This window comes from Bos javanicus, chromosome 9 (assembly GCF_032452875.1).
Source record: "Bos javanicus breed banteng chromosome 9, ARS-OSU_banteng_1.0, whole genome shotgun sequence".
NCBI lineage: Eukaryota > Metazoa > Chordata > Mammalia > Artiodactyla > Bovidae > Bos > Bos javanicus.
This window is the reverse complement of record NC_083876.1, coordinates 103,328,395-103,356,071: the sequence shown is the minus strand read 5'-3', so window position 1 is coordinate 103,356,071 and position 27,677 is coordinate 103,328,395. Positions and strand designations below refer to the sequence as shown.

General features: G+C 46.6%; 1 protein-coding gene across 2 annotated transcripts in view; it reads left to right on the top strand.

Moving 5' to 3' along the window:
* The window catches only part of WDR27 (WD repeat domain 27), a 197,384-nt gene that overhangs the window by 153,676 nt on the left and 16,031 nt on the right, over window positions 1-27,677 (top strand). The window contains exon 27 of one of the 2 annotated variants that reach the window (XM_061428593.1): window positions 14,462-26,726. The exons of the other annotated variant lie outside the window; for it this stretch is intronic. Coding sequence (XP_061284577.1) covers window positions 14,462-14,539 — 78 coding nt within the window. The 3' untranslated portion in view covers window positions 14,540-26,726. Of the gene's footprint in view, window positions 1-14,461; window positions 26,727-27,677 lie in introns of those variants that run through there. 2 annotated transcript variants of the gene reach the window in all.

Here is a 27,677-nt window from a genome sequence, read left to right as displayed (position 1 = left end):
TCAGGGGTTCAGCCGTCACCTGCTGCCGCTGGACTGTGTGGGGCCCCAGGGGCCACGGGCGGCCACAGCCCCGCCTCCAGCTGCAGCCAGGAGGCCCTGGGCCAGACCCCGCTGGGCGGGAGGGCGGCGCCCGAAGACAGGTGCAGGGGCTGGCGTGGGAGCCGCGCTCTGCACAGTCCACCTCGGCCCTGGAGTCTTACACGTGGCAGAGGGAGGGTTCCACGCCGATGACTAATCGTGTTTTTAAATTTCCATTTGTAATAATAACAACAGTGCCTGACACCAGCCAGTACTGCTGGGTGCCGGGCACCACCTGAAATGTGCCTCTGTGCACCACTGACCTCCTCCAGGCCTCCTGCCTGTTACTGACCCCGTTTTACAGCCAGGGAGACTGAGCCTGAGGATGGTGCTGTGGCCTGAGGCCTGGACGTGGAACCAGGACAGCCCCGATCCAGGGTTGAGGCTCGCAGTCACGAGGCAGAGCAGAGACCCCAGAAACATCTCCAATAAGCATGTATTAGGGATTTCCTGATAGCAGAGGGAGCCATGGGCTCACTTCAGTCACATTGAGGTTTTCCATTCACTCTGCATTGAGGCAAAGCCAGCAATGTTAGAAACTTGAGAACTAGGCCTCAAAGCTAGAGTCAGTGTATAGCTCCTCTTCTGATGGTGATTTGGTATTGTTTTATCCTCCCAGCTCCAGCCAATCATGATAGGCTTGGGTTCTCTGTATCTGAAGATGCTCATGGGGATAAGCCTGGTCTCCCTGGGTGCCCAATCCCCTTCTAAGCAGCAACACACCTAATCCTTGCCTGAGGCTACAGGGGAGGATTGAACAGGGTGGGGTGGGGGTAGCTGGGAGGTAGCAGGCTCTGCAGGTTGCCAGGGGCCTCCGGCTCCCCCGTTAGTCCCGACTCTCCCAGCGGAGAGGAGGCAGAAGATGAGGTGGAGCAGCAGGAGCCTGTGCCGGCTGGTGCCCTCGACCCAAGGCTGAGAGTGGTGCTGAGGTCTCGCCCCAGGAAGGTGCCTGCCCTCCAGGGCTGGCTGCTGCTGTGCAGGCCCTTAGCCTCGATTTCACCCTCAAAGCTGCAAAGTCTCAACCACAGCAGACCAAGGCCTGCCCTCCCCTGAGGATGTCCTGCTCCCTCGAGGGTGCTGACCTCAGACCAGGGTTTCCCAAATGCAGCTGGGACGTGGGCAGTCCCTTGGGCTTGGCAGCATCACTGCTCTGTGCGGCCAACAGGACACCCAGAAAGGCTTCTTCAGGTTCACAGGAAGCCCATTCACACTGGGGGCCCCTGACACCATCCATCGGGGTCATCTCTGCTGCCAACACCCTGAGCCACAAACAGGGCTCCTGGAGGAGAGCAGGATATGAAATCGTGAGTGACCTGGGAATAGGGCAGAAAAGGAAGAGGTAGTGGTGGGTGGAGAACACTTGCAGACTCGTGTGGATGTGGTTTTTTTATTCCAGTGATCTTGGCAGTTGCCTGAGTCTTAATTATTAGCCTCAGGAGAACATACTGTGAGGACACAGAATGGCATCCCACAGAATCCATGCTAACAGGCGTGACGGACAGTTATGGGGACAGCAAAGGCTCAGATGCGATACCGCATCTTTGTTCTGCTGCTGCTAAGTCACTTCAGTCGTGTCCGACTCTTCGACCCCATAGACCGCAGCCCACCGCTTCCCCGTCCCTGGGATTCTCCAGGAAAGAACACTGGAGTGGGTTGCCATTTCCTTCTCCAATGCATGGAAGTGAAAAGTGAAAGTGAAGTCGCTTAGTCGTGTCCGACTCTATCGACCCCATGGACTGCAGCCTACCAGGCTCCTCCGTCCATGGGATCTTCTAGGCAAAAGTACTGGAGTGGGGTGCCATTGCTTTCTCCGGCGTCTTTGTTCAGTGTTAGCATAAATGTCCTGATCACGTGTGGAGAAACAAATAAACGGAAGGCTGAACTGGTGCTTTGTGTGAAGCTGACTCCTTCAAAGGCATTCTGCTTCTGGGTTTGTGTCTCAATGCCCATTCCAGAGGAGCCACCTATGATGTGACAGCAATAGCCTCTCCCGAACCCAGAAACACTCTCCCAGCTGATCACAGAGCTCATAGTTCTACTAATAAGACTCATTTTGAAGTTGAAACTCCAATACATTGGCCACCTGATGTGAAGAACTGACTCATTTGAAAAGACCCTGATGCTGGGAAAGATTGAAGGCAGGAGAAGGGGACGACAGAGGATGAGATGGTTGCATGGCATCACCGATTCAACGGACATGAGTTTGGGTGAACTTTGGGAGTTGGTGATAGACAGGGAGGCCTGGCGTGCTGCAGTTCATGGGGTTGCAAAGAGTTGGACACAACTGAGCAACTGAACTACTCTTTTGAGTTTATAGTAATTTCTGTAGATGGGGACAGCTCTGTGGCAGAAGGAGCTGGGAGCCTAGTTTGGGAGTATCAGTCAAGTGTCTCCCGTGCTGTGTTGAGCTATTTCCTGTCCCTGTTCCTGTGGTGGCTGTTTCTGTAGGAACTGTCTCCAAGGCATCCATTCTTTCTGTGGGTCTTTAATAAGCCCCTACCAGGCCCCAGAGGATGAGGATGCAGGGCTGTCCACGCTCGACCCCCTCTTCCTCTCACATATCAACATATCCGGTTCTCCAGAGATCCTGCTGGTGTGGCCTCCACAGGTGTCCTCGGTCTGGCCTCACAGGCCCCTCTCATTGCCGTGAGCCAACCAAACACTGATGCTCATCACTGAGCCTCTTCCCAGGGCTCTCGGAGGCTCCTGCCCCGAAGCAGACAGGCTGATGCTTACTGTCCCTCCTGTTCTCCTGAGCACACGCTCCTTTCTGAGCCCCAGCTCTCCTGAAGGAGGGAGCAGCCCACAGCTGCATCTGGGCCAGGATATGGTAGGGTGACCACACTCCTAGACTGACTTCTACAGCCCCAGGGACACAACTCCTGTTTCTACCCTTCTGCAGCTCAGACCAGGGGACCTGGGTGACAAAAAGGACCTGGTCCTGAAACATGACTTGCAGGAAAGCCACTCGTCTGGAAAACTGGTTTTGACCCATAAACACACAGTTGGCCCCACACCATTGCTCAGCTCTGACACCAGCAGAATAGTCTCGGGAGCACCTACGGAAACGTGTCTCCTCGTCTCTCGGGCGAGCACACCAGGCTTCTTCCAGCTGCCCTGTCTCCCTGCACCCCACAGCCAGGCATGAGCCACTCTGCTCAAGGGGGAACTGAGCAGAAGGGTGATGTTATGAATGTGTTCGCTCCCTCCGAGGGCTTCATCTGACCCCGGCTGCTCACGCTGTGAGCTGAGAAGGCCTGAGCGTCAGCCACGCAGCTCAGATTTCCTGGCCTGTGTCCACAGCACAAAGGCCACAGGAGGTGCTTTGGGAAGGAGGTCCTGTGATCATACGTGTGTGGGAGATGCTGCCCATCTCTTTCTTAAGAGCTTCGGCACTAGCGGTGGTGATGTATGGAGTGTCCAGAACTGTGTCACGGTCCCACAGTCTAAACGATTCTCTGAACCTCCTGACGCCACCTAACTCTTTCCTTGGCTCGTTGTGCTTGGTTCATTCATAGACTGTGAGCCCATGCAGGGGAAAGTGCAAAAGACATCAGAGACAGAACACAGAGCAAGAGAGAGGCTTCCTCGTCGTGTGATGGAGAAAATACATGCTGGAAGGGGTGGAGCTTCCACGATATTAAATATTTAGCAAAAAATAGATTAAAAATTGAGTGCTATGCTTTCTGAATGACTTTATATTTTCCCCCTAAGACTTCACCCAGATGATTCAGTCTTCTGTTTTGTATCTGCAGAGACTGAAGGCGGGGATTAGACTCGGGTATTCCAGAAAACGTCTAGTAAGTTTTAGTCGGCACTGCCCGTTGGGCCTCCTTGGTCTCCACTCCTGGCTGTGTGGAGACCCTGGGAGCACAGACCTCTGTCCTCTGCGGGCCCTCTGTTGCCCTCCTTCTCCCCCCACCCCCAGTGTGGCGACCGCACTTAAAGCCACAGGTGCCTGCAGTCGAGGGAGAGCCTTGCCTTTGCTGGTCACAGAGTGGTGGCCCTGCCCCCAGCCAGGCCCTTTGTACATTCACCCCGTGCAGAGGCCCACGACGAGGGGCCATTGTCACGGCCCCCGCCCAGCCCGTCCTCTGGGACCCCTCTTTGCCTCCAGCAGCATCACTGCAACTTCCTTCAAAGCTGGAAGACGGCAGCTCGGCACAGCTACTTGTTTGAAGACCAGAGCTAAATGGCTTCTAATGAGGGTCCACTCTTGAAGGAGAGCCATGTATTGACCCTGGCACCGTGCAAATGGCCTGCGCCCTTCCAGGCCGGGCATCCAGGTCTTTGGGTGCCCCATCCACATTGGATGCCCGCCCCATCAGGAACACGGCGCCTGGCAGTTCCCTCGGCAGGCTGGCGCCACCGCACTCCAGTGGCCAAGGATGGTCCACCTGGGCCCCACACAGAACTGGGCAGAGGGCACAGGACAGACACCGCCGGTCACTGGGCAAATCCTGCCACGGGCCCCTCTAGGGCGGGTGGGCCAGCGGGCTGCGGCCTCAGCAGATGCCAACCAGGCCTCACGAATGAGCCAACGGAGCTGGAGCAGCAGAGGCGTCTATGGTCTTCGCCAGGGAAGAGCGATATCCATGCGGGCCGGAAGTGGCTGAAAGACCGGAAATGGGCAGGAAAGGGCCGGAGGGGCTAGTCTCGCGAGACGTGATAGAGGCGGAGCCGGGTGGGGCGGAAGCGGTCGGGGTTGGTGGAAAGGCAGTCGGAGCTGCGGCCTCAGTGGAGACGCGGAGTGCGGGGGAAGGGACTGCGTGCGGCCTGGGCCCGTCCCAGGTCTGGTGCACGCGCTCCGGCCGGTGCCGCTGCGGGAGTCACAGCCTCGTCCTTGTCCAGCCGGGGATACCTCGCAAGGCAGGCTGGCCTCAGGTGTGAGCCAGGCAGGTGGCGGTGGAGGTGGTGCTGTGTCAGGAGGGTGGCTCTCCTCCAGGGACACCCGGACAGGCAGTGCTTCAGGGAGAGCATGGCGAGGCTGGAGGTCTGGGAAGGGCGCTTCTGAGGAGGGCGCAGTGGTGAGGCGGGGCCGCTGGGGAGGCGCAGGCGGCCGAGCGGGCTCTGTCACTGGCACTGGGGTGTCCGAGAGGCGTGCCAGGACCAGGACCCAGGGAGCCGTGGGGGTTGGGGGCGCCGAACCAATGCCCCACTGGCCTCCGCGGGGGCAGGGACCCCGGGGTGGAGTGTTTCCAGCGGCCGCCAGGCTGCTGCTTCAGGTTGAATGCCTGCTTCTCCCCCCCCCCCCCCCCTCCCACCACCCCACCCAGGCTTCTCCAGCTTTGGGTTCCGAACTGTCAGGAAGCTCCCTTGGGTTGAAGAGGGATGGGGGTGAGAGTCGGGAGATGTGTTCTGCAGGCACAGGCCCCTCCGTGGTCCAGCTGCTGTACCACCCCCGAGCCAGAGGGACCCAGAGGCGTGGCTGCAGGGTTTGGGCTGAGTGTCGCGGGAACGTCCGCGTGACCCGGTCGGTAAGGCTGGCATGGCCTGCGCCTGGTGGCCAGCTCTCTGTACCTTCTCATTTCCTCCAGTTGTTGTGTGACACCTGGACCTTTATCTGGTAGCAAATAACCACGGGGCTTGGCTTCTCACCCAGGTGGTCTGTGATCCAAAATAAACCGATGGAAGCCAAACTGACGCTCAGTAGGCCAAGTGTTGTGCCGCTTTCGGATGGGAACCGGGGGTGGACGGGCGTGTCCACCTTGCTACAGCAGTTATTTCCACAGACGCCTCAGGATAATGCATTTCCAGAGAAAACTTGTTTTCCAAACTGACTTCAGTTCCAGCTCTATTGGCGGTAGCTCCCAGTGGCATCTCACATGTAATTCAGTTGATAAACTCAGGGCAAAGCCAGTTTCCTTAATTTTCCAATTGATAATCCAGCTCAAACAGACATAATTAATAAGACAAATCTTAATATTTAATCAGTTAACAGAGGGCTTGTCAGAATTCCAAAGCTGAAACTTGCTCAAAAATTTAATTATTCTAAAGCTTGGTTATGCAATAAAACTAAGTGATTTTAACTCAAACTGACTGTAGCTACTTTTGATTTTTTTAAGTTAATTAATTAATTTTACTTTACAATATTGAAGACGCTTACTCCTTGGGAAGAAAGTTATTACCAACATAGATAGCATATTCAAAAGCAGAGACATTACTTTGCCAACAAAGGTCCGTCTAGTCAAAGCTATGGTTTTTCCAGTGGTCATGTGTGGATGTGAGAGTTGGACTGTGAAGAAAGCTGAGTGCCGAAGAATTGATGCTTTTGAACTGTGGTGTTGGAGAAGACTCTTGAGGGTCCCTTGGACTGCAAGGAGATCCAACCAGTCCATCCTAAAGGAGATCAGTGCTGGGTGTTCATTGGAAGGACTGATGCTAAAGCTGAAACTCCAGTACTTTGGCCACCTCATTTGAAGAGTTGACTCACTGGAAAAGACTCTGATACTGGAGGGATTGGGGGCAGGAGGAGAAGGGGATGACAGAGGATGAGATGGCTGGATGGCATCACTGACTCGATGGACATGAGTCTGAGTGAACTCTGGGAGTTGGTGATGGACAGGGAGGGCTGGCGTGCTGTGATTCATGGGGCCGCAAAGAGTTGGACATGACTGAGCAACTGAACTGAACTACCATACATTGACTTGAATCCACCATGAATGTACATGTGTTAAGGAGAGTTTTATACCCCCTTGGAGGAATCAGTGGTGAAGGGAAGCCTGGCTTCCTTATTCTTCTAATAGTTCCATCAGGTAATATCTGGAGTTGGACCTGGGATGCACAACCTGTGCCTCTGGTTTATGTGAGGGGCCTGTAAGCTTTTCCTTATGAGCCAGAGCTTCCAGCATGACTGATGTGTGAGACGGACAGTGTTCCATGGCCCAGATGCTCAGAAGTCAGTCCCCAAACCAACTCTGACTCACTAGAGTTGGTCACCACTCTTGTAAGTGACTTCTCAGTGTGAAACTCAAAGAAGAGGTATATGTGCCTTCTCTGGGTCGATGAGGTCATCTTCCTGCAGATGAAGGTGACACAGAAAGAACCCCTCAGAGCTTGGCCTTGTCACCCCACAGTATGCATGAATGGTTGTGGGGGGGTCCACCTAGGAGGCCACTTGGGGGACATTGTACCACTAGGGTGCCTGTAGAAGCGAGTCTTGTGAATCCTGGTGAAGACATGACTCATGACAGTGTAACATGCAGGACAGTGTCGAGTAACACGGAAAAAGGCCCGGAGCAAACTCTTGTTCTCCTCTGTTCCCAGAGCAGGATGCTGAGCACCAGCGTCTCCTTGTTTTGGTCGAAATGTCAGTGCAAGGACAGCATGGGAAGGAGAGCATCTCAGCACGTTCTCACAGCACACACGTCACATATATAGACGAAAAGTGTCTTGAGAAGGAGGATGCGAAACTCAGTCATGCTTGAGGTGCACAGATCAGAGCGCTTTCTTCCTCTTTCTTTTGTCCCAGTGTGACTTGAGTATCACTTGGCCCCTTAGAAGATTGTCCCAGAAGATTGTCCCCTGACGCTATGGATTCCACAATTTACACCCTCAGCAGGCGTTTTTAGAATGATGGACATTCAGTTGGATTCCACAGTAACAAATGCTCTGACTTAAGCCCTGCTTAAGCCCCAGGACTGGAAAAGGTCAGTTTTCATTCCAGTCCTAAAGAGAAGCAATGCCAAAGAATGCTCAAACTACTGCACAGTTGCACTCATCTCACACACTAATGCTCAAAATTCTCCAAGCCAGGTTCAACAGTAAGTGAACCATGAACTTCCAGATGTTCAAGCTGGATTTAGAAAAGGCAGAGCAACCAGAGATCAAATTGCCAACATCCGTTGGATCATCAAAAAAAGCAAGAGAGTTCCAGAAAAACATCTATTTCTGCTTTATTGACTATGCCAAAGCCTTTGACTGTGTGGATCACAACAAACTGTGGAAAATTCTGAAAGACATGGGAATACCAGACCTCCTGACCTGCCTCTTGAGAAACCTATACGCAAGTCAGGAAGCAACAGTTAGAACTGGACATGGAACAACAGACTAGTTCCAAGTAGGAAAGGAGTATGTCAAAGCTGTATATTTTCACCCTGCTTATTTAACTTATATGCAGAGTACATCATGAGAAACGCTGGGCTGGAAGAAGCACAAGCTGGAATCAAGATTGCTGGGAGAAATATCAATAACCTCAGATATGCAGATGATACCACCCTTAAGGCAGAAAGCAAAGAAGAACTAAAGAGCCTCTTGATGAAATGAAAGAGGAGAGTGAAAAAGTTGGCTTAAAGCTCAACATTCAGAAAAGTAAGATCACGGCATCTGGTCCCATCACTTAATGGCAAATAGATGGGAAAACAGTGACAGACTTTATTTTCCTTGCTCCAAAATCACTGCAGATGGTGACTGCAGCCATGAAATTAAAAGATGCTTGCTCCTTGGAAAAAAAGTTGTGACCACCCTAGACAGCATATTAAAAAGCAGAGACATTACTTTGCCATCAAAGGTCCATCTAGGCAAAGCTATGGTTTTTTCAGTGGTCATGTATGGATGTGAGAATTGGACTCACATATAAAGAAAGCTGAGCACCGAAGAATTGATGCTTTTGAACTGTGGTGTTGGAGAAGACTCTTGAGAGTCCCTTGGACTGCAGGGAGATCCAACCAGTCCATCCTAAAGAAAATCAGTCCTGAATATTCATTGAAAAGACTGATGCTGAAGCTGAAGCTCCAATACTTTGGCCACATGATGCAAAGAACTGACTCATTGGAAAAGACCCTGATGCTGGGAAAGATTGAAGGCAGAAGAAAAAGGGGGCGACAGAGGATGAGATGGTTGGATGGCATCACCGACTCAATGGACATGAATTTGAATAAACTCCAGGAGTTGGTGATGTACAGAGAGGCCTGGCGTTGTGCGGTTCATGGGGTCACAAAGAGTCGGACACAACTAAGCGACTGAACTGAACTGAAGCCCTGCTGTGTGGTGATGTCACTCCCTAACCTTTTTGACCCAGATCTCCTTCCTGGGAGTCACCCCACAATTACTGATGTGTTGTCGTTGGTTTTCCTGCTGCGTCCACTCTTGGGTCATCGGTGGGTTGGCAAACACTGGCCCTTGCAGTGTCTCCCTGCTCTCAGCCCCTCCAGCTGCTCAGCATTCACAATACCCCTTTCATCCCATAAGGTCATCACTGTGCCAAGCACATAGGAAGCCTGGAGGTGGCATTGTCCTCTACCTGTCAGAGCAGATCCACACACAGAGAAATACTTTTCTTCTGTCAGAAGTGAACGGGTGACCCTTGGACGTGGCATGATACAGTCATAAGGGGTCATGGGAATGGGGCAGAAATGTGTATTTCTTACAATCTGCTCTTTGCCAGTCACAAGCTTCAAGGCTTTCTATGAAGACACTCCCTTTCCCCCAAGTTCAGCTGTGTGCATTCCTGTGCTGTGGGAGGAGTCACAGCATCCCCTGTCTCTTAAGGCAGAAGGCAGGTTGGGAAGCACCTGGAGACTTCTGATGCCCTAGGAAATGGAGCCATGGGCCTTTTAGACTTGTTTAGTAGAACAGATTTTGAGGTCAAGAAAATGATTTTTATTTCGCCAGAAAAATCTCATGTGAGGAACCTCTTCTTTCTTGCTCTAATGGATTTTTTTCCCAATATGATGGTAGTGATTAAACTGGCTAATTTGCATATTTGTAGGAAATAAAAATTGAGTCAAGAATTTTTCATTGGGTTTTTCACTTTAGCAACTTTAAAAATAACTTCACTTGAATTCAGTGCTTCTTTCTTGTGGTTATAAAGCTTTATTTCTTAAAAATTATACCATTCTCCATTGTATCTGAGTTTTTGAGTGAATTGAGTCTTCAAAACATCTAGTTTATCTCTTGTCGAAGCTTAGAGGTCTCATTGCTTGAATTTGGGTAAAGCCTGTCTGTAGAAGCAGGTTCCCAGAGTTTCGTCCTCATCCGTCCTCTGGCTTCCATCAACTGCCCTTCTTCCCTTGTTGACCCTGAGCTACATTTCCCACGGTAACTTTCAATCACAAGCACTCACCCACTTTTCCTTTCCCAAGTTTCAGAAGGCAGCCTCTCCTTGGAGTTTATGACAACTTTATATAAAATGATATAATTATGAGACCCATCCATATCAAGTCAGATGCTCTACCCCCCACCCCCACCCCATGCCCTGGAGTCTGGAACTTCTTCCTCTCATCCTGTCTTATTCTCTCCTCCCAGAAGAGTGTGTGTGCATTTGCTGAGCTGCCTGGTTTCGGGTGTGATCTCTCTCCCTCCCAGTGCTTTGTGAGGTGTGGGGCAGGCACTATTCATTCATCTCACCATCCACAAGTATTTCCCGAGTGCATCCTGTGTACTCTGTTCTAAGTGTGGAAGTTCAGTGGAGAATAGAACTCACGGAGAGAACATTAAACAAGACATGTAAACGTGAATTTTGGAGTGTTTGGAGAGAAATGAGACAGAACAAGTGGTCTGTTCATGGCTACCAGGCTTCACAATAGGGATATCTGAGGAGATGAGGGGCGGGCAGTTGGAATGACTGAGGGGAGAGCAGAGGAACTGGCCACAGAGGTCCTGAGGCAGTACGCTGCTCTGTCTGGTCAGTGAGCAGCAGGAAGGCCCAGGGCTTGAGCAGAGAGATGTGGGAGTTGGGAGTGGTCTCAGAGAAGACCTGTCAGCGTGGACTTGTGGTGAAGCCTCTGGGAGGACCTCAGGTGACATGGGAGACCGCTGAGGGTTTTAAGCAGAGAAATGATTCAATTTGACTTAGCCAAAACCTTACCCTGATGCAAAGGGCTTAGACAACCAGGAAGTCAGAGGCCACAGTCCTCTCACTTCTGACACTGACTGCAGGTTCAGGGCCTGCAAACCTCTGTCAAGTTTAACAAGTCCCTAGAAGGACTTGCTGAGAATTGGATATTTACAGTTATGATTTAATGCAGAGAAAACACAGACCAAGGTCAGCCATGGGGAGATGTGTGTAGGACAGGGTCTTGGAGATGCACCGTGAGGGGAGCCTCTGTGGCCCTCTCCCTGTGGAACCAGGACTCTGCGGGCATCTGTGTGTGATGGCCAGTCAACCAGAAGTACCCCAGCCTTGGTGTGTGGAATTGTTACTGGGACCCTGTTTCATAGGCATGACTAACTGTCCTCGTGGCATATCTGTCCATAAATCCCATGCTGCAGGCCCTGGGGCCCATACCTTACACCATCTTGTTACTGCGTCTGGCTCAAGGCTCCAGATAGTTGCAGATCACTCTCAGGAGTTGAAGACCAAGACCGGACCTCTTCAGGGGCAGTTAGTGGCTACTGAATCTCAGGCAGTGCTGGAAGTTTTGACTCAAAGCTTCTCAATATCTTCTTAGCCAGAGCAAGAACTGGAAACATTTCAACTTCTCTTGAAGGAAATGAATTCTTATACATTGGTAATAAGTCTGTTAATATTCTTATACATTGGTAATATGTCTGTTAATTGGTAATACGTCGAATTTGCGTAAAGCCTGTCCATAGAAGCCAGGTTCCCAAAGTTGCATCCTTGTCTATCCTTTGACTTCCATCAGCTGCCCTTCCTCCCTTGTTGACTCTGATTGGAGAAACACTAAGCAAAGCATTGGAGGTTTAGGCAGTTCCTAAGAATTTTATCTCAACATTGGCAGTGTTATTATTACAGGAAAATATTAATTCTCTTGATGCCCCATCACTTCTCTGGTCCAGGGGAAGGTGCGGAGGACTGTTGTCATGACTGGTCATTTAGTGAGTGGTCCCCTGAACGCCCGTCTGCATTCACCACACTGTGTGTCTTCCCAACATTTGGGTTACAAATAGCAGCTATTTGAAGACTACTGGAACTGCTGGGGGCCCCAAAGCCTCCAAGAGTCCTGCAAACATTGCTGATGTCCAGGAGCACATAGACCAGGGAAGACTTCCCAAACTTTGAAAAACAAAGCCAGAAGAAGCATTTTTTGTTGCTGTTGAGCATCAGCTATGAGTGCTGGGTGTTTCCAGAGAAGTGCCTTATGCCAAGACCCAGAGTGTAGTTATGAGGGAGCAGAGCACAAGGGCACCTGTGTGCTAGGGAGACGGACCGCATCGAGAATGGGTAATGCACACACTGCACTCAGAATCGGCAGAGGCCATGGGGTTCAATGAGTAGAGACCTCAGATGGTGAAAAGGGGATTCCTGCCTGGTAGAGTCCAGAGGAAAAGTGTTTGCTGGGTTCCTCCTGAAATGGGAGCTAAAACGAAAGTCATGTGTAAAAGTTGTGGTAGCTTCTGCTGAGGTGGTTCGCAGAATTGGTTTGCCTGAGAGACCTGTGGGCCATTTGGAACAGTGTGTTAGAGCCAATCTTTGTTTCCATTAGAATCTAAATATAAGACCTTCCCTCTTCTCTTCCTTTTCCCTCCCATGGTTTCTCATTCTTGCCCAATTTCCTAGTTTATTGTATTTCATACTGAATCTTCAAGAACTGTTGAACAATAGAATGACCACCGAAGAGGGCTGTGCTGGGACAACTGACTCAGCCTCTCCTGGGTGTCCTCTGGACAAGCTGCCGTTGATGACAGCAGAGTGTTATCCATGTGCAGTGCTGGAGAGGATTAAATATTTATGGTGGAGATTCCACACCAGATGGGAGAATTGGGAATGATCCCTCATTTTGCTGGGAAAGCAACCTGCAGTCTCTAAATCCCATAACCTGAGCACAAATGGCTCTTGGCTCAGGGACTCCAGCCAGGCCCTCCCACCTCCCCTGTGTGGACACAGATACTCAGGAGTGGAGCTCGGCCCTGACTTGTGCATGACGGTAGTTCTCAGTAATGCCTCGGCAAGCTGCAGCCTGTGGGCCTGCGCTCAAATCCCTGTTAGGGGTCTTCAGAGAAAAACCATATTGCTAGAAGAGATTCCTCTGCAGGTCGTGAATTACGAGGCCTGTCAGATGAAATCGTCCTCAGGGGCACTGACTTGGTAGGTTTTAATTTGTCCTGTACTTTTACAGCTGGCTTGTTTCTTGGACTTCCAACATTTACAAATTGCAAGTCTGCTTGTAAAGTAGTGGAATCTACTTGCACATTTGTTTCTAACTATTGATTGTTGGGAGATAGTAAAATTCAAATATTTGCATTAACTTTAGAAACCAAAGGTCAGTTCAGTGAACATTTCTTGGTGTTATTCCCATAATACTTGAAGGTTGAACATGTCCATGATTTTCTTCCCTGATTTGTTACCACATTCCTATGTAAGTCATCTGAGCATAAAAAGGTTTTCAATAACAGTTTCTCAGTACCTATTAATTATATCTGATGTTAGAAGTTCAATTAGTTCAATTTTAAATCTTTTGAGTTTCTAAACAGCGAAACAGCTTTTTTTTTCTCTTGTAAACTATTTATACTTACTTTTAATGTGATAATAATATGCCCTATTTTCTTCCAACAGCCTAGACCCCAGGCCTGAAACAGTGTTCTTTGCCAAAATAATGCAAAATTTAATCTTGTTGGTAAATGGCATTATGGCAAGAAAAGTGCCGTGTATGTACTTTTACTTTCCTCAAGCATTCTAGGTGCTTTACAGGTAGTGGTAAAGGAGCATATTAGCTCTTTGGAAGCAAAGCTTAGAGTCAAGGTGATCTTGTTAGAGTTAGCAACAGAGGAAACAAGAAAACCATACCCGAAACACAATGTCAATCATTTCTCACACAAAAACCATTGAAGTTGCTCTGTGGTTTATGTCCTTTTAGCCTTAGTTGAATGATACTAATTATACTCTTCTGGAGGGATTTTAGAAGTTCTCCTTTAGGTTCTTTTATCAAAGTTATATCTGTATAGAAAAGCTTATTTATATTCGTTCATACAATTTTTATTATCTTTTCCAGTGAAGAGAAAACTTGGGACTTGAGTTCTATCTATAATATTTTATTTTTCAATAGTAAAACCCCTAAACAATATAATAAAATGACATTCAATAGAGGTGGGTGGAATGATGGGTACATAGGTTTTTATTGTATTTATTCTTATTAAATTTATGCTTATTAGATTATTTCAAGGATGGCTTCTGGCTTATATATGTTTGTAGTGGCAGAAATTTTCTATACTCTCTAATTTTTTATCTTCAGCTATAAATATAATCTTGGCTTTACTCTGAGCAGTTAGCATGTTTTTGAATACAGAAAATATAATACACCTAAAAATGACTCAAAGAAAATATCAAAGTCATTATTTCACATGACGATAAGCCTGGTGGTAGAGTGGCTTGAAACTGAGTGAACAGAGCTGGCGGCCACTACTCAGGGCCCAGGATCTTTCCAGCGTCCTGCTCTGCTGCTAACAGGCTGCCTTTTTGTCTTTCCTCTCCCACGGCTTGCAGTTTGCACAGACTGCAGTTTTTGGCATCACGTGCAAGCACAAGAACCAGCAGGTGTGGGCCTGTGGTGTTCAGCCGTGAGAAGACACGGGCCTGAGAACACCGAGAAGAAAGAACCAGCAGGCGAGGGAGCATGTGGTGTTCAGCCGTGAGAAGACACGGGCCTGAGAACACAGAGAAGAAAAAATGGTTTCTTTCTATTTGTGTTTCTCTCCTGAAGCCTCTCAGCTGGACTGCTCCTTCATGACTCATTGGCTGAAGTTGGGCCACACACTCCTGCCCTCATCAGCAACTGCAAGGGCAGAGCCTTACCATGTGCCCCAAGGCCGGAGTGTGAGGCCACCACCTCTGCCGTGTGGGCATCAGGGAACGTCTCTGTGGACCAGGAAAACTGGGTGGGGTCTTGGTGGGCTGCCAGCGGCGCTTCCCACCTGTGCTGTGCTGGATCCACACGGAGCAGAAGGTAGGTGGCTGCAGGTCTCTGGAATCAAGACCTCTGTCTACACTTCTTCCCAGTGACTCAAGGCACACATGGTCCTGCCTGAACCTGGAGCCCATATGTAACCGTGTCCTCTTGGGAACTTAGAACATTGGAATTCATGAAATCTGAAAGGCACAAGCTTATTCCATTTATTTATTTTCCATGGGCTTTTATAGCTGTTTAATAGCCATTGTGTGTATTCTGAAGTATTAAGTTTGTTGCTTTTTGATCTTATTTCTTTCATTCTTGGTCAGGGTTTGTCTTGCTGCCTTTCCTCAAACACTCTCATGAAAAGAGAAAACCATGCCCATTGCTCCACTCCTGGGTCTAAATGTTTGTGTGTGCACCTGGGCCAAGCATGTCTTGTCCCCAAGCCTCCTTGACGACAGGTAGTTATTTCCCTTAACATGTCTACAAAGCCCTAGATGAGAAGGGAAGGGGGACCCAAGGTTAGTCTTTTTGACCTGTGGATTAAGCATTGGTTGTGGTTCCCTTAAGGAGGAATCCTAAAACGCATTTATTGACAGTGCTGACTGGGCTCACTGAGATGGAAATCAACAGGGAAAACACCCTTGGGCACCACAGGGTCCCTGTGAGAAAGACCCTTGAGAAGTAAAAGGTAAGATCATGTATAATGAGGACAAAGGGTATTCGGATGTCAGTAAGTGGCCTGATTAATTTTTATAACATAATTTCTGGGAACTGACCATGGCTCAGATCATGAACTCATTGCAGAATTCAAGCTTAAGTTGAAGAAAGTAGGGAAACCACTAGGCCATGAGCTAAATCAAATCCCTTATGATTGTACAGTGGGGATGGTGAATGGATTCAAGGGCTTCGACCCGGGAGACAGGGCACCTGGAGAACTATGGGTGGAGGCTCAAACACTGTACAAGAGTGCTAACTAAAACCATCCCCAAGGGAAAGAGATGCAAGAAGGCAAAGTGGTTGTCTGAGGAGGCCTTATAAATAGCTGAGGAAAGAAGAGAAGTGAAAAGCAAAAGAGAAATGGAAAGATACACCCAACTGAGTGCAGAGTTCCACAGACTAGCAAGGAGATACAGGAAGGCCTCCTTAAATGAACTGTGCAAAGAAATAGAGGAAAGCAATAGAATGGGAAAGGCTAGAGATTTCTTTTAAAAATTGGAGATATCAAGGGAACATTTCATGCAAGGATGGGCATGATAAAGGACAGAAATGGTAAGGACCTAACAGAAGCAGAAGAGATTGAAAAGAGATAGCAAGAATACACAGAACTATTCAAAAAAGGTCTTAATGACCCAGATAACCAGGATGGTGTGGTCACTCACCTAGAGCCAGACATCCAGGAATGTGAAGTCAAGTGGGCCTTGGGAAACATTACTATGAACAAAGCTAGAGGAAATGTGGGAATTCCAGCTGAGCTATTTCAAATCCTAAAAGATGATGTTGTGAAAGTGCTACACTCAGTATGCCAGCACATTTGGAAAACTCAGCAGTGGCCACAGGACTGGAAAAGGTCAGTTTTCATTCCAATCCCAAAGAAAGACAATGCCAGAGAATGTTCAAACTACCAAACAATTGCACTCATCTCATACACTAGCAAAGTAATGCTCAAAATTCTCCATGCTGGGCTTCAGTAGTGCAGGAACTGAGAACTTCCAGATATTCAAGCTGGATTTAGAAAAGACAGAGGAACAAGAGATCAAATTGCCAACATCTGCTGGATCATAGAAAAAGCAGGAGAGTTCTAGAAAAAACTCTACTTCTGCTTTATTGACTATGCCAAAGCCTTTGACTGTGTGGACCACAACAAACTGTGGAAAATTCTGAAAGAGATGGGAATACCAGATCACCTTTCCTGACTCCTGAGAAACCTGTGTGCAGGTCAAGAAGCAACAGTTAGAATTAGACATAGAACAATGTACTGGTTCCAAATTGGGAAAGGAGTATGTCAAGGCTGTATATAGTCACCCTGCCTATTTAACTTCTATGCAGAGTACATCATGCACAGTGCTGGGTTGGATGAAGCACAAGCTGGAATCAAGATTGCTGGGAGAAATATCAATAACCTCAGATATGCAGATGACACCACCCTTATGTCAGAAAGTGAAGAAGAACTAAGGAGCCTCTTGACATAAGTCAAGAGAAGAGTGAAAATTTGACTTAAAACTCAACATTCAAAAAATTAAGATTATGGCATCTGGTCCCATCACTTCATAGCAAATAGATGGGGAAACAATGGAAACAGTGAGAGACTTTATTTTATTGGGCTCCAAAATCAATGCGGATGGCTACTGCAGCTGTGAAAGTAAAAGACACTTGCTCCTTAGAAGAAAAGCTATGACCACTCTAGACATCGTATTAAAAAGCAGAGACATTACTTTGCCAACAAAGGTCCATCTAATTAAATGTATGGTTTTTCCAGTAGTCATGTATGGATGTGAGAGTTGGACCATAAAGAAAGTTGAGCACTAAAGAACTGATGCTTTTGAACTGTGGTGTTGGAGAAGACTCTTGAGAGTCACTTGGACTGCAAGGAGATCCAACCAGTCCATCCTAAAGGAAATCAGTCCTGAATATTCATTGGAAGGACTGATGCTGAAGCTGAAACTCCAATACTTTGGCCACCTGATGTGAAGAAATAACTCATTGAAAAAGACCCTGATGCTGGGAAAGATTGAAGGCAGAAGGAGAAGGGGACGACAGAGGATGAGATGGTTGGATGGCATCACTGACTCAATGGACATGAATTTGAGTAAGCTCCAGGAGTTGGTGATGGACAGGGAAGCCTGGTGTGATGCAGTCCATGGGTTGCAGAGTCAGACATGACTGAGCGACTGAACCAAAAAATTACATCAGCCGTGTACACCTTTTGAAAATTCAAAATCCCTAAAAGAAAAGGTAGATTTATTATGGTTGGGAACAAAGTGAGCAGAGTTTCTCCCTCTCTTCTCTGAAAATGTCATTTCAGTGTGGCTTTATGGAGCCTTGGCCACTGTATCTGTTGAGTGTCAGGGACTCTCAGGCACGTGGCACTCCCGTGTGAGCTGGCCAAGGGCTGCACAAAAAGCCATTGCAGGTGCGTGCACTCCACATCCAGAATCCTTTCAGCACCCACATCCTGCCTCTCTTAACTCATCTGGTCCTTGCCCATTGTTCATCACCCTATCTTCTGCTGTCCATCAGGCCCCTGGATTGACATCACAGTGTATCTGCCCCATTCTGACTTTGTTCTCCTTCAGAACATTGACCTCCAGTGTTTGCCAAAAGGCTCCATGCCTGGGTCTTCTGGACAAGCATTAGTGGGTCCTGTGACTTGTCCTGCGTTCACCTCTAGGACCCTGCCCCACTGTGGCTGCCACTTGTTCAGCTGTTTAACAGAAGAGGTGGTGCAGGTAGGATTTTACACTTGGAAATTTAAATTTAGGTCAATGTACTAATATAAATTTCTTTGTTGAACTTATCATAAAACTAGTACCAAATTATCATCTAGTCTTTGGCAATTTCAGAGGTGACAGTGAGTGAAGGAAGTGGAACCTTAGGTTACAGATTAGGTAATCCCATCGTAAGAGATTATCTCTTGTGAGCACTACTCATGGGTGATTCCTTTCCTCTGCATGGGATGAAGAGTTACTGAGTAATTACAGATGAAAGTGACTTTGGATCAGCCCCAAAGAAGGCTTTGTGAACCAGTTGGGGGTCTAGGACAGTCACTGAATGTGCAGATGACTGGACTCTGTGCAGCCCCTTGAAGACGCATCAAGAGACAAGGCATTTCATGCTGCACACTCGCACCTGTTCCGAGTCTTCAAGTGAAGTTGTTAAGGTCAAGCTCTGAAAAATCTTCCTGGAAACCAGTTAATACATTTTTATTTTTGTGTTGAACCAGAATTTCCCATACATGTTTGGCCGTAGGGCCCATCATTAATATTTTGGGTTATGTGTTAATATCACCAAGAATCAGCCTTCATGGAGCATATTTTGACAGTCATACCCTAACCTAGTGGGTTTCCCTAGTGGCTAAGATGGTAAACAATCGGCCTGAAATGTGAGAGACCTGGGATCAATCCCTGGGTAGGATAGATCATGAAGAAGGGAATGGCAAATCACTCCAGTATTCTTGCCTGGAGAGTTTCAAGGACAGAGGAACCTGGTGGGCCACAGCTCACGGGGTCGCAAAGAGTTGAACACGACTGAGCGATTAACACCACACCACCACGCTAACCTAGTAAGTTACTTGTGAACCAAACCTGAAGCCTTTGACAATGTAATCTGTTCAAGTTTGTCTCAGAAGCTGACTGAACTAAGAGGAGCATGTCCGCATGGCCCCACTGTCTCAGAAGCTGACAGAACTGAGAGGAGTGTCTGAATTTCCCCACTGTGTCCAGAACCTGACTGAACTGAGAGGAGCATATCTACATGGCCCTCACTGTTTCCAGAACCTGACTTAACTGAGAATTTCTGAATGGTCCTCACTGTCTCAGAAGCTGACTGAATTGAGACAAGCATGTCTTCATGGCCCTCAGTGTCTCAGAAGCTGAGTCACTGAGTGAAGCATGTCTGTATGGCCCCCACAGTCTCAGAAGCTGACTGAACTGAGAGGAGCATGTCTCCATGGCACAAACTATAACCAGAAGCTAATGGAACATAGAGGAGCATGTCTGCATGGCCCCACCCTGTCAGAAGCTGACTGAACTGAGCGGAGCATGTCTGTATGGCCCTCACTGTCTCCCGAAGGTGACTGAACTGAAAGAAGCATGTCTGGCATTCCCCGCCTCCCCCTGTGTCCAGAAGCTGACTGAACTGAGAAGAGTATGTCTGCATGGCCCCCAATGTCTCTAGAACTGCCTGAATAGGGAGGAGCATGTCTGCATTGTCCTACTGTCTCAGAATCTGAGTGAACTGAGGGGAGTTTCTCTGCATCACCCACACAGTCTCCAGAAGCTTATTGAACTGTGAGGAGCAGGTCTTCATGGCTCCCAATGTCTCAGAAGCTCATTGACTGAGCAAAGCGTGTCTGCATGGCCCCCACTGTCTCAGAAGCAGACTGAAATGAGAAGAGCATATCTCCATGGCCATCACTGTCACCAGAAGCTGACTGAACTGAGAGGAGCATGACTGCATTTACTCCACTGTGTCCTGAAGCTGACTGAACTGAGAGGAGAACGTCTGCATGGCTCCCACTGTCTCTGAAACTGACCAACTGAGTGAAGCATGTCTGCATTGCCCCCACCATCTCCAGAAGGTGACTGAACTGAGAGGAGCATGTCTGCATGGCCCCACTGTCTCAGAAGGTGACTGAACTGAGGGGAGCTTGTCTGCATTGTTCCCACAGTCTCCAGAACCTGACTGAACTGAGAGGAGCATGTGTTCATGGCCTCCACTGTCTCAGAAGCTGACTGACTGAGTGAAGCATGTCGCATGCCCGCCACTGTCTCCACATGCTGACTGAACTGAACAGAGCATGTTTGCATGGCCCTCACTGTCTCAGAATGTGACTGAACTGATAGAGGCATATCTGCAAGGCCCTCCCTGTCTCCAGAAGCTGACTGAACTGAGTGGAGCATGTCTGTATGGACCCCCACCATCTCCAGAAGCTGACTGAACTGAGAGGAGCATGTCTGTATGGACCCCACTGTCTCCAGCTGTACCATCACCACGGGAGTTGACTAAAAGGTCAGAAAAGAACAAGTTTGTCATTAATACTCATGGATGACCTCCCATCATTCTGAATGACCTCCCCATGACCTTGGATGAGGTACAGGTTGGCGGGCATTTGCTAGCATGTGTTTCTCCTGGTGTTTGAACCCCACCAGTGTTGGCAAAGCTGGATCTTTATCTGGAAGAAGTGCTTGGCCTTGTGCTCTGGGATGACAGCAATGTATCAATGTCCAGGCTTCTGCAGCCGATATGAACCAGTTTTCCTCATCACCCCTGATGGCTGTGTTCCTCCTCTACCTGGGTGGTTCTGTTTTGTCCAGGATCATAACTACATGTGTGTTCCCCTATAATCCACCTCCTGAGACTTATCAACTATCATATCCAAATACTTCAGTTAATTATTATATGGTTTCATGATTAATCCTTTATTTTTTTGACCAAGGGACATTCTCTAGCACATTTTCTATTACCTGCCCCTTTTCTATTATAACCACAAATTTATGGCTTTTCACAAATGCTTAATTGAGTGTAACCATTTGTTTTCCTCAAGTCACTGAAGGCCTCAAAAAGATGATGTCTTTAGTATCTCCAGACTTATCGAAAGTCACCCCTCAGCGTCAGTGCCAACAACCAGAACAAAATTAACAAAAGGCTGTTTGAGGTCATCTTGGATTCTCCTGCTCAACGTTTGGAACCAGCCATTCCATGAGAGGCCTTATCAGATCATTTAAGAATAATAGAGACATCAGATCTGCATCCTAGGAGCACATGGTGTGTTAGGGGAATGGAAAGGGCAAGAGAGAGGTTAGTAGCCACTTGCTTAACATAGTAGAAAAGCTTCCTTCTTAAGAAAGGTCATGCTTTCAGTCAACATTTCTGATTTTGCTCTGTCTTTATCAAAGATAATTTTACCTTTTTTTTTTTTAATTGAGATATTGAGAGGGTAACAGGCAGGAAGGCCAGGGGTCTTCAAACGGAGGAAAATAGCCTGCAAGTGTCAGACATTTTTATCTCTCTTAAGCGGCAGAAGGAAACAAACTAGCAATATTTTTTTCCTTCTCTATCATTCCAATCCCAAAAAAGGCAATGCCAAAGAATGATCAAACTACCACACAATTGCACTCATCTCACACGCTAGTAAAGTAATGCTCAAAATTCTCCAAGCCAGGCTTCAGCAATATGTGAACCGTGAACTTCCTGATGTTCAAGCTGGTTTTAGAAAAGGCAGAGGAACCAGAGATCAAATTGCCAACATCTGCTGGATCATGGAAAAAGCAAGAGAGTTCCAGAAAAACATCTATTTCTGCTTTATTGACTATGCCAAAGCCTTTGACTGTGTGGATCACAATAAACTGTGGAAAATTCTGAAAGAGATGGGAATACCAGATCACCTGACCTGCCTCTTGAGAAATTTGTATGCAGGTCAGGAAGCAACAGTTAGAACTGGACATGGAACAACACACTAGTTCCAAATAGGAAAAGGAGGACGTCAAGGCTGTATATTGTCACCCTGCTTATTTAACTTCTATGCAGAATACATCATGAGAAACGCTGGGCTGGAAGAAGCACAAGCTGGAATCAAGATTGCTGGGAGAAATCTCAATAACCTCAGATATGCAGATGACACCACCCTTATGGCAGAAAGTGAAGAGGAACTCAAAAGCCTCTTGATGAAAGTGAAAGAGGAGAGTGAAAAAGTTGGCTTAAAGTTCAACATTCAGAAAACGAAGATCATGGCATCTGGTCCCACCACTTCATGGGAAATAGATGGGGAAACAGTGGAAACAGTGTCAGACTTTATTTTTGGGGGCTCCAAAATCACTGCAGATGGTGATTGCAGCCATAAATTAAAAGATGCTTACTCCTTGGAAGGAAAGTTATGACCAACCTAGATAGCATATTCAAAAGCAGAGACATTACTTTGCCAACAAAGGTCCATCTAGTCAAGGCTATGGTTTTTCCAGTGGTCATGTATGGATGTGAGAGTTGGACTGTGAAGAAGGCTGAGCGCCAAAGAATTGGTGCTTTTGAACTGTGGTGTTGGAGAAGACTCTTGAGAGTCCCTTGGACTGCAAGGAGATCCAACCAGTCCATTCTGAAGGAGATCAGCCCTGGATTTCTTTGGAAGGAATGATGCTAAAGCTGAAACTCCAGTACTTTGGCCACCTCATGCGAAGAGTTGACTCAATGGAAAAGACTCTGATGCTGGGAGGGATTGGGGGCAGGAGGAGAAGGGGACGACAGAGGATGAGATGGCTGGATGGCATCACTGACTCGATGAATGTGAGTCTGGGTGAACTCCGGGAGTTGGTGATGGACAGGGAGGCCTGGCGTGCTGCGATTCATGGGGTAGCAAAGAGTTGGACACAACTGAGCGACTGAACTGAACTGATACAAATTTAAAAGGAGGTTTCTCTTTAAATACTGTGTTGCCCTAATGACACCTGGTTTCACCAGGTGAAAGAAGTTAACTATTCTCAAACCTAGAGATAATCAATGCCTTTTCCTTATGGAAATGTTTGTCTTAAGCTATGCTAATGTACTATGCATTTACCCCAAACTCTGTCTTCGAGTGGGTTCTGCCAAATGGCTCAGAACCTGCTTGACAAACCAGTATGTTATACTCAGATATTGTTCCCCTAATCTATGTAAACGAAACTATTGTATGGTGATCTGCCCTTCTTCAAGATTCAAGTTAATCATTTTATGGCCCAGGATGAACCATTTGGTGCCAAGATTATCCCAAAATCCATTTTATGGGTGAGGGGCTTGGTGCCATTAAGAGTTTTAAGACATTCCTTTCTTTCATTAACAGACTGCTAGTGACTATATAGGAGAAGGCAATGGCACCCCACTCTAGTACTCTTGCCTGGAAAATCCCATGGATGGAGGAGCCTGGTGGACTGCAGTCCATGGGGTTGCACAGAGTCGGACACGACTGAGCGACTTAGCAGCAGCAGCAGCAGCAGCAGCAGCAGTGACTATAACATCCAGCTGAAGACTAGCAGGGGGCACTCTTTCTGCCCCCTTCTGATGCCTATGTCAGAAGCTTTCTCTATCTCCTTTATACTTTAACAAAACTTTATTACACAAAAGCTCTGAGCGATCAAGCCTTGTCTCTGGCCCCGGATTGAATTCTTCTCCTCCGGGGGCCAAGAATCCCGGCGTCTTTTTTCGTTCAACAACCTTGCAATATAGTTGACTTACAATCCATTCTGTATGTAATAGTCTGCATCTGCTCACCCCAGACTCCCACTCCACCCTTTCCTACTCCACTTTGACCTGGTTCTAATGACAGACTTTATTCATCCAGTTTCCCCTCTTTTATTCTAGAGTTGCCAGTTTTTATTGACTAACTTTGATGTACCATGATTTATAGTGTCACCAAACCATTTAGTTACAAGTTTCCCCAATATCTAGCACCCTACATTTTTTCCTTACCAGACTTTAGCTCAAACATCCTGGACTTGGCTACAACTCTGCAAGTTGGGTCAGTTGTATGTCAACTGTCGGAGAAGAGAAAGCAAAACAAGGTTTCCATGAGAACACGAAGGAACAGTCATTTCTGGGAATCTGTGTGTCCTGTAGACTCTCAGGCGATTAACAGACCACAGGCAGGTACAAACACAGACAAAAATATGTTGTAATAATACGTTGACTTCTTTCCTTGCTTTATGATTTTGTTTATCTTTTCTTCAGTTTCATTTGGTGTTCCTTTTCTAGTTCTTGACATGAAGGCTTGGACAGTTATTTCTCAGCCTTTCCCCCAGTGTATGTACTACAGACGCAAAAGCTTCTCTTACCACTCACTCGTTTCAGCAAATGAGTTTGACTGTGTTTTCAACAACTTTATTTATGTAAAATTGATATACAACAAATTGCACCAAATACAATAAATATACTTTGCAAAGCAAGGAAATTCCTAAAGAATACCTTAAAAAAAAATCCACACCAAATCTTGTACTTAGAGGTGAATTATTCAAAGCTCATTTCCTTCACTGAGGTAATGACAAGCCTTGTCCACTGACCCTGAACAAAATGTTAACTCTTTGCAAAAGCCAGAGTCCCTTGGACTCAGTTAATTTGGGTCAAAATTCTAACAGACATTTGATTAATTAACTTATTTATTTATTTAATTGGAGTAGAGTTGATTTACAGTGTTAGTTTCAGATGTACAACATAATGATTCAGTGTTTTGTAGATTAAACTTTATTTAAAGATATTACAAAATAACAGCTGTATTCCTGATTCTGTACAACATGTCCGTGTTGCTCATCTATCTTATACATAGTAGTTTGTGTCTCTTAATCACATCCCCCCAACTTGCTCTTCCCCTCTTCTCTAGTTTTTTTAAAAATTGCAAGTTCTCTATATCTGTGTGTGTATTTCTGTTTTGTTATATTCATTTGTTTGTTTTATTTTTTAAATTTCACATGTAAGTGTTATCATACAGTATTTGTCTTTTGCTGCCTAACATTTCATTTAGCACAATACCCTCCAGGTCCCTGCATGTGGTTGCAAATGACATTATTTTATTTTATTTCCCCAAAGAAAAGCAAGGAGAGAGAAGAAAACCTTAAGTGAACAATGCAAAGAAATAGGGGAAAACAATAGAATGGGAAAGACCAGAGATGTCTTCAAGAAAATTAGAGATACCAAGGGAACATTTCATGCAAAGATGGGCCCAATAAAGGACAGAAACACTATGGACCTAATAGAAGCAGAAGATATTAAGAAGAGGTGGCAAGAATACATGGAAGAACTGTATAAAAAAGGTCTTAATGACCCAGATAACCATGATGGTGTGGTCACTAACCTAGAGCCAGGTATCCTGGAGTGTGAAGTCAAGTGGGCCTTAGGAACCATCACTACAAACAAAGCTAGTGGATGTGATGGAATTCCAGGGGAGCTCTTTCAAATCCTAAAAGATGATGCTGTGAAAGTGCTGCACTCAATATGCCAGCAAACTTGGAAAACTCAGCAATGGCCACAGGACTGGAAAAAGTCAGTTTTCATTCCAATGCCAAAGAAAGCTCAGATTACCACACAACTGAACTCATGTCACATGCTAGCAAGGCAATGCTCAAAATCCTTCAACTTAGGCATCAGCAGTGTGTGAACTGAGAACTTCCAGACGTTCAAGCTGGGTTTAGAAAAGGCAGAGGAACCAGACAATTGCCAATATCAGTTGGATCAGAAAAAGCAAGGGAATTCCAGTACAACATCTGTTTGTTTCAATGACTGCACTAAAATCTCTGACTGTGTGGATCACAACAAACTGTGGAAAATTCTTCAAGAGATGGGAACACCAGATTATCTTACATGCCTCCTGAGAAACCTGTATGCAAGTCAAGAAGCAACAGTTAGAACTGGATGTGGAACAACTGATTGGTTCCAAATTGGGAAAGGAGTACGTCTAGGCTGTATATGGTCACCCTGCTTATTTACTTTACATGTAGAGTTCATCGTGTGAAATAATGCACTGGATGAAGCGCAGGCTGGAATCAAGATTGCCAGGAGAAATGCCAGTAACCTCACATATGCAGATGACACCAGCCTAAAAAAGCAAAGAGGAGCCACAAATGCGGCAGAAAGAAAAGAGGAACTAAAGAGCCTCTTGATGAAGGTGAAAGAGGAGAGTGAAAAAGCTGGCTTAAAGCTCAACATTCAAAAAACTAAGATCATGGCATCTGGTCCCATCACTTCATGGCAAATAGATGGGGAAACAATGGAAACAGTGAGAGACTTTATTTTCCTGGATTCCAAAAGCACTGCAGATGGTGGCTGTAGCTTGAAATTTTAAAGAACAGTTGCTCCTTGGAAGAAATGCTATGACAAACCTAGATAATGTATTAAAACACATTACTTTGCTGACAAAGGTCTGTATAGTCAGAGCTATTGGTTTTTCCAGTGGTCATGTACGGATGTGAGAGTTGGACCATAAAGATGGCAGAGTGCCAAAGAATTGATGCTTTTGAACTGTGGTGCTGAAGAAGACTCTTGAGAGTCCTGTGGACTGCAAGGAGATTGAACCAGTCAATACTAAAGGAAATCAACCCTTAATATTCATTGGGAGGGCTGATGCTGAAGCTGTAGCTCCAATGCTTTGGCCATGTAATTTGAAGAGCCGATTCATTGGGTAAGACCTTGATGCTTTTAATATTGAGGGCAGGAGGAGAAGGGGGTGACAGAGGATGAGATGGTTGGATGTCATCACTAACTCAATGGGCTTGAGTTTGAGCAAACTTTAGGAGATAGTGAAGGACAGGGAAGCCTGGCGTGCTGTAGTCCACGGGGTTACATAGAGTCAGACATGACTGAGTGAATGAAAAACAGCATTATTTACTGCATCTCCTTTATCCTTTCATCTGCTGATGGACACTTAAGTTGCTTGCATAGCTTGGGTATTGTAAATGGTCCTGCCGTAAATACTGGGGTTCATGTATCTTTTGAATTGGTGTTTCTGTTTCTTTGGCTATGTACCCAAGTTTATAATTGCTAGATCAAATGATAGTTCTATTTTTAGCATTTGAGCAACCTCAATACCGGTTTCCACAGTGGCTACACCAGTTTACATTCACTTTAACACGCACAAGTGTTCCATTTGCTCTGCATCTTCACCAGCACTTATTATTTGTGATCTTTTGATGATGGCCATTCAGACCACAATGAGGTAACATCCCATTGTGGTTTTATTTGCATTTTTCTAATGATTACTGATGTTGAGCATCTTTTCATGTGCCTGTTGGCCATCTGTGTGCCTTCTTTGGAAAAGTATCCATTGAAGCTTACACCCAGTTTTTATCAGCTTGTTTGTTTTTCTGGATGTTTATTTGTATGAGCCATTTGTCTGTCATTATATGCAAGTGTTTTCTCCCGCTTAGTATGTTGTCTTTTCATTTTGTCCATGGCTCCCTTTGCTGTGCAAAAGCTTTCAGGTTTAATTTGGTCTCATGTGTTTGCTTTTGATTTTGTTTCCTTTGCCTTAGGAGACAGATCCAAGATAATACACTTTATGTCAAAGAGCATTCTACCTTGTTTTCTTCTAGGTTTTTTATGGTTTCTAGTCTTATATTTAGATCTTTGATCCTTTTT